General features: G+C 42.1%; 2 protein-coding genes across 3 annotated transcripts; both read right to left on the bottom strand.

Annotated features, from left to right (window-relative positions):
* Positions 1 to 277: 277 nt before the first annotated feature.
* LOC124654667 (zinc transporter 4-like) lies at positions 278 to 2,855 on the bottom strand. The gene is made up of 3 exons (XM_047193666.1): positions 2,202 to 2,855; positions 1,555 to 1,704; positions 278 to 1,025 (listed from the first exon to the last, which is right to left on the bottom strand). Exons 1-3 carry the CDS (start codon positions 2,853 to 2,855, stop codon positions 720 to 722), a joined length of 1,110 nt encoding a protein of 369 aa, XP_047049622.1. The 3' UTR covers positions 278 to 719.
* A 6,535-nt stretch (positions 2,856 to 9,390) lies between these two features.
* On the bottom strand, positions 9,391 to 13,970 carry LOC124689274 (alpha-1,3-mannosyl-glycoprotein 2-beta-N-acetylglucosaminyltransferase). Of its 2 annotated transcripts, none has more exons than XM_047222832.1 (18): positions 13,825 to 13,970; positions 13,625 to 13,675; positions 13,465 to 13,552; positions 13,019 to 13,081; positions 12,374 to 12,408; positions 12,230 to 12,309; positions 11,883 to 11,928; positions 11,736 to 11,798; positions 11,552 to 11,618; positions 11,403 to 11,471; positions 11,248 to 11,317; positions 11,085 to 11,146; positions 10,909 to 10,999; positions 10,722 to 10,815; positions 10,524 to 10,586; positions 10,395 to 10,433; positions 10,148 to 10,318; positions 9,391 to 9,929 (listed from the first exon to the last, which is right to left on the bottom strand). In XM_047222832.1, exons 1-18 carry the CDS (start codon positions 13,891 to 13,893, stop codon positions 9,810 to 9,812), a joined length of 1,341 nt encoding a protein of 446 aa, XP_047078788.1. In that variant the 5' UTR covers positions 13,894 to 13,970; the 3' UTR covers positions 9,391 to 9,809. The 2 variants fall into 2 exon arrangements, with proteins under 2 accessions (XP_047078788.1, XP_047078795.1); XM_047222839.1 differs by having other exon boundaries at positions 12,230 to 12,306.
* Between the last annotated feature and the right edge of the window lie 3,720 nt (positions 13,971 to 17,690).

The raw sequence follows: 17,690 nt of genomic DNA, 5'->3' as shown, positions 1-17,690 counted from the left end.
GACCCCCGTGAAATCCATGTCATGCATGTCGACAGCTAACGTTTGTGATGCAGAACCATATAAAATCTTTGGCCTTGATATCTTGAACTATCAATATCACGTTCTAGGAATAATATTCAAAGTTGAGAAAGGAATCTACACAACATGCACTTGCACAATTGTGGGAGCTGCTCTCCTTTTTGAAGTGAACAAGGCAACTGGCTGAAGAGATAGTATGATGCTTATGCAGCTCTAGTGACCAGGTTTATAGCCTACGCTCTAGGATGCACATCTCAAAGAGTCTGAATTTTGTCTTCGGAATTTTTTTCAGCTGTCCTTTCCCGCGAAAACCAGGAGAATGCTAGTAACAATCTGTACATTCCGTTGATTTCTAAAAGGTAGGCTACCGCTTTACAAAGTTTCACCCACCAATATCAGTTCAACTACCATTGTCCCCACTATCACTACTGCTACCACTTCTATCATCGCCTCATTTGGTACAGACTTGCTCTCAAGGGATGAGACATGAGACATGCACTCAACTTTTTGGCTTCTCTAGCTTTCCTTTACTCTAATAAGATTTGGTCACATTCAGGCAATTTTTTCCTCAACTCTGGTTGATAGAGATGTGACACATGATGCAACAACGCTAAGAAACAAACCCCATCAGTGATAAGCAAGGCCGGGGTCTTTAGGATGGATGATGGTGCACACAAATGCATCCTATCTCAGTGATGCTGTCATGCCCATTTGGCAAGCAGGGACATCAGCCCTGCGCCCATGAAAAGGGCGAAGTAGGTTGCCAGCTGAAGCCTTGTATTCGTCTGCAGCTTCGGGTTGTTGAAATCTGAAGCTAGCAGATCAACCAGGGCCATGTATATCAAAATCCCTGCCGCGGCCGAGTTGAAGACCCCCTCGACGACTAGCGCGACCGAGCTGTGCTTGCTATAGCTGGTCGTGATGGCGATCCCGAGTGCGATGCCTATGGGAGCGGTGAAGGAGAAGAAGGTCGCCATAAGCACGGTTGCTTTCGCCTTGAATTTTGCCTGGAGCAAGAACATGAGGAGCAAAGTGTGTCAAACTTCTGTTCTTTTTTTCTTCTGGCAAAAATAATAATTTTTTTGTTCTTTATTTTAAACATCCAAACTGTTGTTCTTTATTTTCAGAAACAAAATGCTGTTCTGGTAAATAGGCAAAGCTTGAAAATTAAGTCGTTCTCCCATCTGTCCACTCACTAGGTCAATGCTATCCTTGTGCTTACAATGCTTTTCTGAAAATAGCCTGACCCAATAATTGAGGGTCCCTACTATATGCTTAAACTGTACTACAATGTAGTGACTAGTGAGTGATACGTCATTTTTATCTCAACTGCAAATATCTACATTTGTGTGTTGTCTTTTTCGCTCCTTTGTGAGAACAATTTGGCTACTTGGACGGCCCCTTCAAGACGGCCATGAATCTTATATCTTCTAACTGATTTTAGCATCTACAAAATTATTATTTCACTTTTTTGGTGTCAACACTAAATTGAGAAAGGTCACAAGGGGGCTGTAAGTAAATTTTGCGTTATTGTACCTGAACAATGCAACCACCGAGCCCAATGCCCTCGAAGAACTGATGGAAGCTTAGAGCACCGACGAGAGGCCTGATGGTCGTCGGCCTCAGCGATGCGCCCAAGGACACCCCAATGATCACAGAGTGCACCAAGATCCCCAGCTCCAGGACCTGCACAACATCACCCTCAGTTAGCCTGTTACTCTCTATAGGCAGTGCCAAGCTTGATGCATCCATTCACTACAAAATGCCAAGCTGATTGCAGAATCTGTCGATGGTGTTAATCTCCCGAATTTGTGGGGCTGGGAAGAGGGGCTTCATCTTCAAATTGCAGAGTGGCCGACACGTCACATCTGAGCAAGGCATTGTTCCTGTTGTCCTCGTTTGGATTCTCTAACTTTAGATGGTGACAACATGGATGCCTACGGGCACTGTGAGTCCGTGAGAGATATTTAATTTACTACCAATTTTTCAATTGATGTCGAATTCAAGCGGCTAGCATTTTCATTTGCCTTTGAAATATGGAATATCCAGTTTCGATCAAAATTCGAATGTCTGAAAATTATTAGGATGTGCTGCTCTAGCTGAAAATTTCATATTTTTTTGTGCTGATGACATGCAAGAAGCAGAATTGAGATTACCCTCACTTAGTTGGGAAGGGGGCTGACCTGAGAGACCACTCTGTGACGGATCGTTTCGGCGGCCGAGGCATCTTCCGGCGAGCTGGCGGCTTCCGAGCCGCCGTGTCCGTGCGAATGCGCGTGGCCGTGCGTGTGCACGTGGAGGTGGCCCGCGTGCTCCTCGTCCCCGGCGGCGCGCAGGTCGGAGGCGTCGTCGTCGACGGGGCGCGGCTTCTTGAAGTGCGAGCGGGTGTAGTACCCGGCGGCGAGGGAGTCGACCATCATGGTGACCATGGCGGCGGCCATGGCGATGAGGCCGGCGAACGGGAACCCTCCCCTGGCGGCGCCGCCGGCGCCGCAGGGCGAGCCGAGCGCGTCGAAGGCGGCGGGCAGGATGTGCACCATGCCGGTGGCGAGGATGACGCCGGCGGCGAAGGCCTTGACGGCGAAGAAGACGTCGCCGTCGGGGCGCAGCGCGGCGGAGCGGCGGCCCAGCACGGGCACCAGCACGCCTGCGGCCCCGGCCGCCAGGATGGACGCGATGGCCACGAACTTGAGCCGCAGCGCCCCGCTCGCGTCCTCCTCCGCGGCGGCGGCGTCCGCCGCATTGGCGCCGCAGTCGCACCCCGCCGCGGCCGCCGGCGCGACGAGCGGGAGCGCTAGGCAGAGGAGCAGGAGAGCGAGAGCTCGCGAGGCGTCCATGGCGTGTGCAGGTGGCCGGTCGTGGGAGAGGGGAGGGGGGAGCTGGAAGGGAGGCGGGCGGGCGGCGCCGAGCGCGCTGGTTTCTTTATAGGACTGCGCAGTGTGTCATGGTGTGCTCATTCTCGCGGAGCGGAGCAGCCTGCCTCTGTTGCTTCTGCGTGGACTGGGGTCTTGAGTGGAGTGCGTCGTGGCCGACGATTTGGTACGATTGACAAGCGTCAACGGGATTATCCGGCACAGCACCACGTGAGGCTCTTTCTCTGGCTAAAAATCCTAATGTCTAAATGCGACTTAGGGCTAGCATATCATGCAGTATCATGCGAAAGTATATGCATGACATCGGCCCCACAAAATGCTCGATGTAGCAGCTAATTAAGCGAAGAGAGAGAGATTAGAGTAACGTAGGTGATATCTTGTATCATAAGTGCATGTCACGAGAAAAAGTTAATGCCAAACAAATCTGCGCACAATGCATTATTGCATTGAGATTCTAAAAAGCAATAAATATAGCATGAATATGATACTACTTCATGATACTACCCACTATAGAGATAGTATCATACACAAGTATCATATGCATGATACTACTACATGATACTTACCACTATGGCCAGCCTTAGGCTGCTCATAGTGGGGGTAACTTCAGTAGTAACATAGAGTCCAACTCAGCAAATTTGCTGATGTGTCACTAATTTAATGAGGAGAGAAGCAAAGCAAGTAACATAGATGGTTACCGTAACTTCGGCTGTGTTACCGGAATATTTTAATCGAAAACGATCCGGTGCGGGTGGGGCTTCCTAAAAAATAGCTAGTACTAGTAGTAGTACTACTTCTCTTCTTCCTGGTCGCAGCTCTCAATCCATCTATCTGCCCCCAGCTCAATCTCCATTGCCCTGCTCCCCATCTCACCTGCAGCGGCGGTGCTGGCCGGCGGCGGCGCTGGCCGGCGGCAGCACCCAAGAAACCATCTGAATCATGGCCAAATCCGGTCGACGCAAGGAGACGGCGCCCTCCCGGCCGTCGGCAACCTCGCCAACGCAGACGCAGCACTTCAACTCCGGCGCCCCGACGAGCTCCGCCAACCACAATCCACCGCCGTACTTCTACCCCGGGCCCTCTACGGGGCCCCCACAAGCTCCTCCGCCAACCCATCGACACCCCCGCACATGTACCATCATGGCATGGATAGCTCCTCCACCAACAGCTCGCAGAATCAATGGTATTTTGCATCTTGTGTTCTTGTGTTTCTCCATTCATTAGTTGTGATGGTACAGCATTAGGTAATTTGCATATTGCGTTCTTGTGCATCTGAAATATTCTACAGTAGTGTACTACTTCAGTGAATAACAAGTACAGTTATATTACTGAATTTGCTAAGATAACTTGAAACTGAAAATTGACTAGAAGATGAATCAGTATGTGTGCAAGTGTATCTATCTAGCGAGTGTAGTGTAAATAAGTAGCATGAAGAAAAAGGAACAAAAGCTTCCCTGTTTTCCCCAACTGAATATATACACTACAGATTGAGGCATTTGCATACACTATGCTCATGAATTTTGATATTTATAATAGGATGCCAATGTATACCCCTGCACCCGATGGCTTGATAAATTTTGGACAGTTGCCACCAATGCATCCTTATAATTTCCGACCTCCACCAATGCACCATCGTGAAGAAGGATACCAGAACATGGAGAATTTGCACTTTGTTGGTGCTTCCCCACATGATTCCTTTTCAACACCACCACCACCACCCGCACCCTAAAGCTGCATCGCGGTCAGCTCCTGCTCAAGTTGGTTCAACTTCTTCCAAAAGGAAAAGGAAGGCCATTACTGTAGATGATGATGAATTAGGAGAAAGGACCGCATATCGTCTGCCATATACACCCGACGAACATGTCAGTCAGATTGGTAATGAGAATCTTGTTATCTGCATGTATTTGCCGAGGTGCTTGAAAGAGATGCTAGGATTCGGGATCGTCCAACGCATAAAGCTCTAAAAAATGATTTGATAGAGCATATTTGGAAAAAATTTAGGCCACGATAGATCATTTCCATGTCTTTGTCTTTATCCGTGTAATGCTAAATATTATTTATATATTTAATATTATTATATTGGAACTTTTTTTGGTTCATTTATTCATTTGTGTGTACTAACAAACAAATTTTAGATTGATACATGCCACAAATAGATCACAATGTTTGTGAGTACTATAGATCCTACATGATAATAAATAAGCCTTTGCATGTTACTACATCTATGACACCACCCACTATGGAGGTAGTAACTAAGACTAGTAACATACACAATGTTACTAGTCTTAGTTACTACCCACTATGAGCAGCCTTAGGACATGTATAATGGTTATATTTTAGTATTTTCATCTACTCCACAATCTGTCTCACCACTTTTTTTTTTGCGGGGAAAGAAATCTGTCTCACCACTTATTTAGGGATGTCTTATTACTGAATATAAAACTAAAAATTAACTCATTTTACATCATGTTTTCTTGTTATACCTATATTAAGCCCTTGCAGACTTGCACACATAAATAGTGTTAGTTTTGCTCACAATATTACACACTGCATCGAAGAGTTAAAAAACAAATAGAATATCAATAAATTGTTAATGTGCGGTGCCATTCCCACATCCAAATTAAAAAAAGGCACTTTTTTTTGTACTACCCCTGTTTCTAAATATAAAATGTTTTGGAACTTTAGGTTAAACTCCTATATTGCCTTATATTCAAGAGCATACTAGTGCAGGATCGAGTAGGGTGTATCTATTTGCACAAATTATACTGTTTGAAATAGTTTTTTTCTTCATATTTTCATGATCGATGAGGCACTGTGTTAGTGACTCCCAAACTAGTGCAGGATCACCACTTCGCCACCTGCCATGACCCGCCATTGGACAAAAAGCAACCTCGAGACATCTTTCTCTACGAGCGGAGTTGTTTCCTTGCGATGTCACTCCCATGGCGACCGTAACAACGAATTCATCGGAGATGTGGAGGCATCCCCTAATTCTCCAAATCACACATGAGTGGGAGGCCAAAGCGGTGTGAGTGCGCCAGCTCGAGATGTGTGGCTCGTGCACTTAAGTCCATACAATTAACATCGAGAGAAGACCTATTGTACAAATGGGTATCACCATCCTCCTAGTGGGGTCCCCAAGTCTACTAAGCGCCTTTGTAAAAAAGGTGTCTACTAAGCTCCTACATGGATAATAGTTGAGCAAAGTCAACCCAAAACTGGTGAACAAGGTCAAAACTTCAAGTCGTGGTGAACAAATCAAAGATAAATACCCAAGAGCAAATAAACCCATTAGTGTGAAATGTTACGGAACCTAGTCACCGTACTCCTTCCTTAGTTCACCATGGACTAGCAGAACAAGATTTACAATGTTACCCCTCCTACCTAGCACCATGAAGAGCATCTTTGGGCATTTAGCAAGAAATGACCCTAACTATCCTCACACGTATATGGTCGTAGGTCGGAGGGCATCGTAGGTCATTTAGAGAGAAATGACCCCAACTACCATCTCACCTGTCACCACCATGCATGTCGGAATGCATCCTTGGTCATTTAGGAAGAAATAACCCCAACTATCCTCACTCATGGTATGTGGGAAGACATCATTGACCATTTTGCTAGAAATAACGCTAATTATCAGCTCACATGGTAGATGGAGGGACATCCTTAGTCATTTAGCAAGAAATGGCCAAACAACCCTCATCGTATGGTAGCTAGGTAGGAGGACATCATTGACCATTTTGCAAGAAATGACCGCAATTATCGTCTCACATGCTAGGTGGAAGGATATCCTTGGTCATTTAGAAATAAATGACCCATCTATTCTTCCACATGGTAGGTGGGAGGATATATTTAATCATTCAGCAAGCCCAGAAGCCTAAAATAGACTCCCATGGAGAGCATGTATCATTCATTCTTACTTAGATAAACTTAAGGGTAGAGGGTTAGAGCTCAATGTCGACGAGATAAACACTTAGAGACGACACTTAGGAAGTTCATGGTGGCGCAAGTCACGTAGGAGTAGCCTCTTTGCTCGGCACTCTCCTAACATAGAACTAAGTTGCCCTCAGTTGAGGCAGTTGAACATATCCAAAAAGTACCGTTTGTGTCATTCATTGTAAGTGTACGGTGACCTTCACCTATAAGGCCGGCGGACACGCCACTACTAACTAATAACGTCTCATTTACTATGCTACTCGAGGGATCCCTCGTAATCCATTGTTCAAAATCAACAACATGAACCAACCGTTGAAAAATTAATCAATTCATCAAGTTTGAAGATTGTTTTCTTAATTCGACGGAAGGCTCGGGTAGAGCTCGCTTTACATTAATAAAGCATCGTAGTTTGAAGATTGTAGAAAGTATGCTATGTCTTGCCTCAAAAGATGGATCACACGATAAATATGGAAATTAAGGTTTTGTAGAACAAATGTTCCAGTGGCTAGGGTTCCTTTCATCATATGTATAATCAAAACAAGCACCTCTGTTCCATAATGTGTAGTTTACATTATATGGAACATAGGATGTTCTGCCTCTGTCCATAAAAGCATATCTTAACATTTATCTGATTTACATGTATCTACTTGCTAAAATAAATCTAGATACATGCATATTTTAACGAAGTTGAGACATCCATTTGTGGATGAACGGAGTATTATGTCGCTAGCGACTGAAGCAGAGGTCTTATTACAAGGCATTTGGTCTTAGGCATACGGATAGAGATGAGGTGATCGGAAAAGCACATCTCCATGAAAGATCATGACAACTTATTTTACAAGTCATTTGGTCTTAGTCATACGGGTGAAGACGCCGCAACCACAAATAAATAAGACCATGGCGATATTGTGGTACATCACAAGCTAGTCACAGAGAATTCGACACACGACACATCTAAGTAGAAAAAGACCAGGACAGAACTCACGTAGGGGGGCGTGGAGGACGTAGCATCCCCAAAAGATCCACTCTGCACTTGTCCAGATCTCGCCACATAATTCTGGCTATCGGAATGGTAGCTCGAGCAAGTAGTTTTGGAACGAAGGAGTACAAAATAACCAACGGTCCAACAACGTTGACGCAGAAGAAGATCGCGGAACATAACATCAGATCATCTAGGCACGTTATTTAGGCAGGAGCCATGACGCCATCTACTCGTTGCCCTTTTCGGCCGGTGCAAGGTGTTGACACCATGTTGTCATCCGAGCCGAGCGATTCCAGACGACGGCGGCGACCGCTTTACATTTCCTTTCCTGGCGAGTGGCGACATCCTCCGGTTCCCGACTCTACTCGCTACTCTTCCGTCATTAGGCCAGCGAGACGTGCAATTAATTAAGCTGCCTTTCTGTGTTGTTGGGAGGTTCTTGCCACGGCACATATGAAGCCACCAGAGGAGACCGCTGATGTGAAATTGCGAATACGTGGCAAATGTTTCGTGTGGTTTTTAGGTGTTGAAGTCGCTACCAGACCATTTTGGCGAAACAAGATACTCCATCCATTTAAAATAAGAGCTACTATGGGGATGGAGGGCTATGGCGATGGAGGGCGAGGGCAGCAGCGCATCTTCGGTTCGTGCTAGTGTCCGTAGTCGTTATTAGGTGGTCCAAGTATTAAATTTTTTCTTTTACTTTTTGGGCTATTTGTACTGTCATTAATGATTATTAATAGATCGATGGATTTCTTGCAAAAAAAAAAGAGCTGCTCAAATCTCTAGGAATACTTCTAGTGTTTTGATATATTTGTATCTAAAAAGAATTGAGCAGCTTTCTTAGGAGGGAGGGAGTAATACTCTTGTTTTTCTTGGAGAATCCAAGAAAGATACGCTGTTGGACTACGCCACTATCAACATTTATTTTTCATCTAACTTTTTGAAATCAAAGGTACACAAGGCCCCATCTGCGGATTTGGAAAATGTTGCCATGCTGCTAGGCGCCAGCGCTGACGTTATTCATTGTCCAACAATCACTAGTCGCGTCAACGGGAAACACACGATTATCATAAAATCCTGGGATTAAAAGATGCAAGTGAGGTCCCTTCAAAGTTCAAATATCCCAATAATAGAATCTTTTATTTAATTAAACTATTTAGTTTCCAAATAACTATGAGCGGGACATTGACGGCATCCCACTTGACGCCTTGGAGGATATGTTTTTTCCGATACCGCGAAACATTTTCCTAGCTAGGGCTCCCGTAGAGGCGGCCAAAGGCAAATTTCTCCTACCCTCGGCCAGTGCGCTTCCGCCAGCTGGACGGTGGGGAACCTCAAATCAGGCGACCGATCCCCGTAGTGTGTAGTGTTTTCACGCTCTTCACCTCTCGAGTAGGGGCACCGGCTGCGATGAGAGTAAAGGTCCTTCGATCAACCGTTATTGTTTACTTTTAGTTTTGGCCTATAAAAATGGACAGTATCTTTCTGTGAATTTTCTTGTATATAAGGCCAAGTTTTGGCTTTAGTGCTGAACTGCTGATGAAGAAATATTTTCGGTGATGCAGGTGACCATAAAAATTAATATCGCAATTTGCTCCTATCTCTTAATATAATTTTCTAAAAAATAATACAACAGCCTGTAATATAGGGCTATGTGCTTTGCATGACACCTGAATGCCTGTCACTGGATCATCCTCTCAGATCTTTTCTGTCATGTACACTAAATATCAGGGTCAGGTCATCTAGTGAGGTGATGTGCAGATCAGGATCATGCAATTATACCCGAAATACAAATTTCAGTAAAATATCTTGTGCTAACTGAACACGTATGAATCCCTACATTGATCACACTTGTCTTACTCTAGAACCTCGAGGGGGAGGAAAGAACATCCTCAAAAGTTCCTTGGCAGCATTGCATCTTGCTTGCAGCCCCTGCTGTTCTGTGCCCAGGTTTTGCTAAATCAGGGCATGGACTTCCACGTCGAAAAATTTCCGCCTCAGCCCTTATTAGCCCCAAGCTGATGAAGAGAGTCAGGGCCAACCAGGTATATTCGTCTCGGGCTGCTCTTGTACCGGAACACCACTACTCCTTTGTAAGCTGCCCGCGGAACACCATCCTAGAAAAAGGAGAAACATAACAATAATCAGCATACACTATGGCATACATAGTTTCGGAGAGACTCTAGATCATAATGTCCTCCTAATTGCATCCAGCAAAATTGCAAGGCATGTCATTTTGTATTAGAGCAAAGAATTGCTGCTAATACATCACACTGAGATTCTCACCCGGCATACTTGAGAAAGATATATGAATTAAGTTGAGTTAGCAAGTAACCTTCCACTCTTCAAATATCCCAAAATGGCGAGCTATACGCTCAAAATCTCCCTGGTCGTCGTACTGAATCCTGACATCCACATTCATATTGTGGGCCTTCAACAGAGCATCGGATCTGTGCAGAGGTGTGGCACTAGCCACTTCTTCCCCAAATTGGATCAAGAACTTGTCCTAGTGTTACCAGCACAAATCTTAGGCACCCACTCTATGAACAGTAATACTTTCAGAAGAACAGATTAATTCTTACCTCCTTGAGGTAGCTCAGGTCCTCGGAGTTCCAATCAATCTATGGCCACAAAACGGAAAGAGCAAATCTCAGCAACAAAGAGCTTATAAAATTTCTACAAAATGGAAAGATGTGGGAAGATTTGCATACATGAACATCATTTAACTTGATTGGTTCCAGGTATTGCTGGAAGAACTGTCCCATGCTTGATCCCTGGAATGGAAGTATAGAAACGAAAGTGTAAATTGCCAGCAATCCAGAACCGATGGCTGAAATATTAATGTGCATTGGGTACTCCTTGCAAAATTGCGACCATGAACTTGCATCAGTTTAGAATAGCCAACATACATGCTCGCCGAAATTGTATGTTCTGCACACTTCTGGCCGAATAAATTGCCGATCTCCGTGTACCTCCTTTAGCCTCACCCAATCATCCCAATAAGTAAATTCTTGTCAAGGAAGAAAAGAATGATACAAGGCACTAGAAAAGGCATATCTGCTAATCTAAAAAAACAGTAGGCAACAGTAAGGATATGCTTTAGGCCACTTCGGTGACAGCTCCATCCATGTTGGCTTTGTTAACATCCATCCAAGCCCAGGAAAGAAGTCCGAACGGTAAAGAGCTTCTGCAAAGCATTATCTAAAAATATGAGAGCCTTTCTCTATTGATGCAAAAAGAAAGTTGAACATAGGCCTATCATTTATACTAACTCGGATCATGAACGAACTGCTTTTGCCCATTGTCATTCCAAGAAGAAACAGCCATTATTGTCCTTCAATGCAAGAATGAAACAAAAATTACAGCCACATAATTAGACAGATTTGATATTAATCGTTGACTTGCCAGGTATATTCAGAGTATAGTATGACATACTTGTCATTATCCAGTAGTTTCGCTGCAGCCTCGAAGTAGTCGAAGAAATCTGGGGCGATCTCCATGTCATCTGTTAACCAATTAACCATGAAAATGAGATGGTATGCAGAAATATCTAAGGCAAAACAGTCAACAGATTGTCACAGAGATCAAACCTTCCAGAATGATTACTCGATCAAAATTATGCTTAATGAATAGCGCATCCAAGGCCCATTTATAGTGTTCTGAATTAAGAAACATCTTTAGGATGAGAATCGATAATATCATCAGTCTTAAAAACACACATAAACTGAGGAACACCTACTAGCTATCTTGTAATATGCTGTCAACTCTCCTGGTCTTTCTGTGCGCACAGGTTCAAGATCGACATGCTGCAACACATCAAAGGCAAAAGGAACACTAAAGAGTGTTAGCTGGACAGTTCATCTTCTGGTATGCTTACAAAAATGTACTTGAAATGCTATGAAGGCAAGTATTTCTTTCCAGACCTGCATAAATGTTATTTGAGTGTAACTCAAAGCTTTCTTTTTTACTTCTCCATTTGTTCCATCCTGCAAATGGAAATGACAATGAAAAATGTCCTCCCCACATACTTGAAGAGACTGAGCACGAGATAAAATTGCTATCACCAGTACCTGAGATATAAATAGTGGAAACTTAGAAGCAACTGTTTTTTGGTACCTGGAAGAGTTATCATCCAATCATTTGGTCAGGAAGGGTGTTCCACGAACTGAACCTATGTGTATCCAGGAGCAAATAGCCTTCATAAATGGACTACGGCAGTCATAGTCTAAGTATCCTAAGAAATTTTATATGGAAATTAAATGGTGTCATGGTCAACAGCACTGCTTGATTCTATATATTACTGCGGCAGGTGTCATCCAGTGAGTGAGATCTTGGTGCCGCTATAGAGTTAAACAAAACAACAGAGAGCTGAATTTTTCAGCTTTTCAAGATAAAGGAATGGAGACATAAAACATACTTCAGGATAGATTCAACTGTCCTCTGCAAATAATCTGGCCGATTGCAAGCCATTATCACAACAGCGGCAACAGGAACCTGCTGTACAGAAAGAGATCAGATTCAAACGGTAAAGCTAAAAGAATAGCAAGATTAGCTTACATACCACATTCTTGTTTACTAAGGTCTGCAAACTCCTTTCTGCATCCAAAATATATGTTAAGATAGCGTTAGATTACTCTAAAAAAATATATAGTGTTAGATTTTGAAGTTCTCGATGTATCAGTTGCTTTTTGGCATTCAACCCGAGCTAAATGTACTTGCACTAATTGTCAACATAATGCTATATAGTGCAAAGCCATATCTAAAGAGTACTTGTAGAAGCATGCAAAGATCAAAATTAGTTTTTTTTTACAAATCTTTTTTAAAAAAATGACAAAACCGATGCAAATTGTCTTATATGTAGAAGTTCCAGGAAATAATAATTTGAATCTATATTGCTTCAACAAGAAAACATGCCAATTTGACATGAAACGGCAGCATGCATGTGATGAGGCAAGGTTTACATTCAAGTATGGCCCAGAATAAATAAAGATTCAGGGCCTCCCCTACAGTTTTTGTTCAAAAAAAAGTAAGGCAAAGTGTGGATGAATAAAACACTCTGTCTAATGACTTAAATGCTTGTATCACACTGATTACTAAACAGCAGGAGGCCTGAGAAAAATAACAACTGTAGCAGAGACGCGCAAAAAAAGAGCTTGTGTAGCTGAAAGCAACAATGAAAAGCTAAATTGAGGTAACGGGTTCATACTTTCCAGGTCTTGAATTAAAATCTTGAGCTGCACATGCTCCTCGTCTTGGCGTATCTTCATCTCTGTTTCATCAACAAATTGTTAAAATTGTAAAATGCCTACCGGATCTATTGTTACACAGGTCATAAAAAGGAGGAGATTCTTCATAAAGCAGGGCAAAGATAAGATAACTGTAGTGCCTATGTTCAGATTTTGTTTGATGGTTGCACGACAGAGAAATCTAGGGGTAGAAAAAACAAACCAAAACATCATCTGTATTTATAAATACAAGTGCACAACCATTCCCGAGTAGCAAAGATGATTACACTGGCCTAAGTAACCTTAAGAGCCGTGCTCCTTGGATAAATAAGCCCGGAGTATGTCACGGAACTAATTATGTATGAGTTGAAGCATTTGACCCTTGAATAGTAGCATCAGACCTGTGACAGCAAATCAGCATCAGTACCTTCTAGTGCAGCAATCTTCTCCTGCTGCATGCTGACCTGATCGATCATGGAGCGCAGCTGGCTGGTGCATCTGCTCCCTGACTTTTCCTGTACCAAAGTACCTGTGTTTAAGATGAACACTACAAAAATAGATGGGGGAGCAGGGGAGTGCTTGCTCACTGCTTCCGCGAGGCGTTCGGCGTGATGAGACTGGCTAGCAAAGAGCCGCACCTGCAGGTGCAAAGGGGAAACAATTCATCAGGGAGATTCTACTTGAATCTGATCTACAGAGAAGGAGAAGAAGAGGCGATCAGATCCTCGGCGACCGGCTGACCGAATGGATCTAATTCGCAGAGAGAGGAAGGGATGGTGGGGGTTACCTGGATGTAGATGAAGGCCACGGCGGCGGCGAGGAGGAGGAGCCGGAGGTCGCAGGGGCTACGAGCCATCGCCGGCGGGGCCGGACGCGGCGGAGGAGGAGAAAGCGAAGAGCAGTCAGCGACGCTCTGTCTGTAACTCGTCTACTACTTTTTTTTCTTCTGCTGTTAAGATCTTACACATTCATTCACACTAACCACATGAAGAACCTTAGTACTTCCAAACAGTCACCAACAATATTAGTATGATGTACAACAGTACAAGTGTATGATACTGTTTTCATAAGTCATTTTAATAATCTAATATATTATATTGTGAGAACTCTAATAATCTTTCAACATTGTTGTGTGTATAGTAATCTTTTAACATTGTGGTCTATAGTAATCTTTTGCCAAGAGTTATGTCACTTTTTGAGCTCGTGTTTGACACGATGTGATGCTTTTGGTGTGTTTGGTTGGGTTGTGGCTTATCTGATTTAGGTTGTTGGATTGTGGCTTGTTTGATTTAGGAAAATAGATGTGCGAAAACAGTTATCTTAACTATGACTGTGAATGTAAATGTTTGTAATACCCTAAGTTGATGAGATGTTATGAGGGAGTACTATGCATTATCATGTCATAGTCCGTTGACACAACATATAATTAATTGTTTGATAGATTGTTTTATTGATCAACACAATATATAGTAATATGTTATGTAAATTATGAGTTACTCCACAAGACGAATCATGAACTACTGCCATACAAATTGTATATATCAATTAGCACGAAACGTATATATGATGCCATACAAATTATGCACACAAATTCATCCAATCATCTAAACTGGTTTTAGGTACATTCCGATTTCTCATGTCTTCTTTTACCACTCTGTCCAAGTTAACTTTGGTCGTTCCTATCTCTTCTAATCTCCTCCATAATTTTTAGAATTTTAATGTGGAGCTTCTAGAGACCTCCGCTAGATAGTTACCATATTAAAAATTGTCCACTACACTTTTAATCACCTTTGATTCGGACATAAGATGGAGATGTTCTAAGTTAGCTCTGCATAATTCACATACATTTTGTTTATCTAATATGAAAGGAATTAACCCCATATTGATGGTTCAGTTGGTTGGTTGTCATGTCGAAACTAGAGTGAATTAATAAGATGACTTGGTTGTCACGCCATACACCATACTTTGTAGGTACTAGAACTAGGGTTTCTAATTTTGCATCCCATCTAAATTAGTACCACTCAAAGTGCAGCATGGACAAAAAAATTCATTTTTCTCTAGGACACGTGTTGGAATGTGCACCGCACGTAGCAGAAGACAAAAGTATTATGAAAGCTCGCCTTTGTATAGCTTATGGTGAAACAAATTTTGCGAAATTTTGGTTCTGATCTATGTATTGTTGAGTTATATATGATGTGAGTAAATATCACATGGCCATGAACATCATGTTTTCCAAAACAAAAATAAATGAATGAAGAGTAGGAAAAATCATGAATAAGTGACTCTTGTAATAATTTTTAGTATTACATGACGATGGCATGTAGATCTATCTTAACTTAACGAGATATTTTACACCACGTGTAAAATTCATTTGTGAAAGAGTCCTGCTAGGTGAGTGGTTGTACATGTCAACCACCTATATTCATGCCTATTGCATATATGGATTTGTGTTCTAATAAAAATGGTGGAAAAATCATGTATCCAATTCTTATAAAAATCTTTATATAGCATAGTTCCAATTGCGATAAGTTTTTCTGGTTTTTGCCGGAGCTGGCTTTTTTTCCATAAGATACATCGGCACACTCATACCACTATATAAAATTAGATGTTCATGCTTTTTTTTTCCTATGTAGTACTACCTCCATCCCAAAACTTAAGGCTTATATTATTTTTAGAAAGTTAAACTATATCAAATTTGACTAATTTTTTACCAAAAATCATTAACACGTGCAAAATACAAAATAAATATCATTAGATAGATAATGAAATATATTTTTATATGGTACCTACAAAATCTCATATTTACTGATCGATTCTTCTAAAAGTTTGATCAAATTTTACTTGGTTTGACTTAAAAAGAACTTAAATTTTAGGACGGAGGTACTAGAAAATATCTAATCCCGGTTGGTGCATGACTAATGTGTCTCTAATTATTTTCTTACAACATATAAACAAGAAAATAATTCTTATGTGAATGGTTTTTTCAAATGAGACATAGGTATTGCTTCATTACTATCCACCAAATGTATACTACCTCCATTTTGATGAATAAGGCGCACGTGTATTTTAAGACGAACTTTGACTGAAAAAATTGAGCAGCAAAAAATCTTGATTGTATTGTACGTAATCATCAGTATTGTTGGATCCGTATTGAAAAGTACTTTCCAATGATGCTAATTTTATACCAACAATTTTTATATTTAGATTAATTTTGGTCAAGAAAAAAACACGTAAAACAAGAACGCCTTATTCATCGAAATGAAGGGAGCAATAAACTTTTATTATAGTACTATAGATTTTGGTCTGTGACATGGCATAAATCACCGCCCTACCCTATGCACACGAGGAAAAAAATTGACGGACCCGCTCTCTCTCCATTGTGATTTTTTTTTGTCTCTTTGAAATTCTTAAACTTTTGGAAAGTTTCATGTTTTGTTCTTTTGGAATTTCTGACTTTTTATATTTTAGATAGCGCGGCCTCAATGTTACACCCACACATTTCTACTACACACCAAGGGCCTCTTTCGTTCGCAGGAATTGAAAACGCTTAATAACTGAAAAATCAGTAATAAAAGTTGGTTGCACCAGAGAAAAACACATAATTTGTTTTATAGAGATTAAGTAGATGACATAGTTGTCATAGACGCACATGAAGTTCTCCAAGAGGTCTAAGCTCTTTCTAGTAACCCCACGAGATTGCCGTGAGGAATGAATATATAGGAAGTTTAGAGAATTTATTCCTTTGAATCAAATGTCCTACAAATTCTTTGAAAATCATTTGAACCAAGACCCAAAACTCCAAAACCTCTCTTTTAAGGCCAACACACCTTCAGGCAATGGATTTCCTGGTTTGAGCCGCCACCGGCCCGTCGCAACTCTGCTCGCCGCCTCCTGCGCTTTCGGCCCTTCATCGAATGACACCTCCCAGCCATGGCTGAGCAGGTAACGCCCTCCTCGCGCTCTTCCATCCAGTAGATCTCTATTTCGTCCGTATGGCCTAGTATAATTACCTACACGTTTTGATTCTCTATCCCGATGTACTACCTCCATTCCGAAATATAAACCTTTTAGAAAGCCGGAGGTAATAGAATTTAGTTCATGTATCTATGAGCTTTAAATGACTCAAGAAAATGGTTAATTTGTGAACCATCTCACTCTCCTGTTTAGGATTCATGTAGTTGTATGGTTTGCATCGGGATAAAACGGGAATGTGATAAGCGATCGGTTTGAAACTCGGGACGTGCCCGATCGAATTATGGTTACGGTATGCTAATTGCTCATCGTTATGTTCTTATCCATATTTGTGGTCTGGAGTCTATCAGTCAGCTGTAGCTTACCAGTCTTCAAATCTCCAAGTGATGGTCATCTTTGTCATCCTTTGTGTTTTGTGTTTCGTTTCTTGATTCGTTAGATCCTGTGTTTCTTCCAAGAGTTGCTTTACTTGGAAGTATGAAATGTTAGTTTTTTCGTTGCATCAGGGTAATCTTGTGAGCGTAGACACTATTCCTTTCCAGGTAGCAGTTTATGTTTCCTGTGAAGTGAGTCTATGAAGATATATTTATCCAGAACCTTCCTTTCTTGTTAGCATATAATGTGATATTTATGTGCTACATTAGTATCGTTGAAGTAGGTCTACCATGTGGAGACTACCCC

Source organism: Lolium rigidum, chromosome 1 (assembly GCF_022539505.1).
Source record: "Lolium rigidum isolate FL_2022 chromosome 1, APGP_CSIRO_Lrig_0.1, whole genome shotgun sequence".
In the NCBI taxonomy this organism is placed as follows: Eukaryota; Viridiplantae; Streptophyta; class Magnoliopsida; order Poales; family Poaceae; genus Lolium; species Lolium rigidum.
This window is presented reverse-complemented; position numbering and strand designations above follow the sequence as displayed.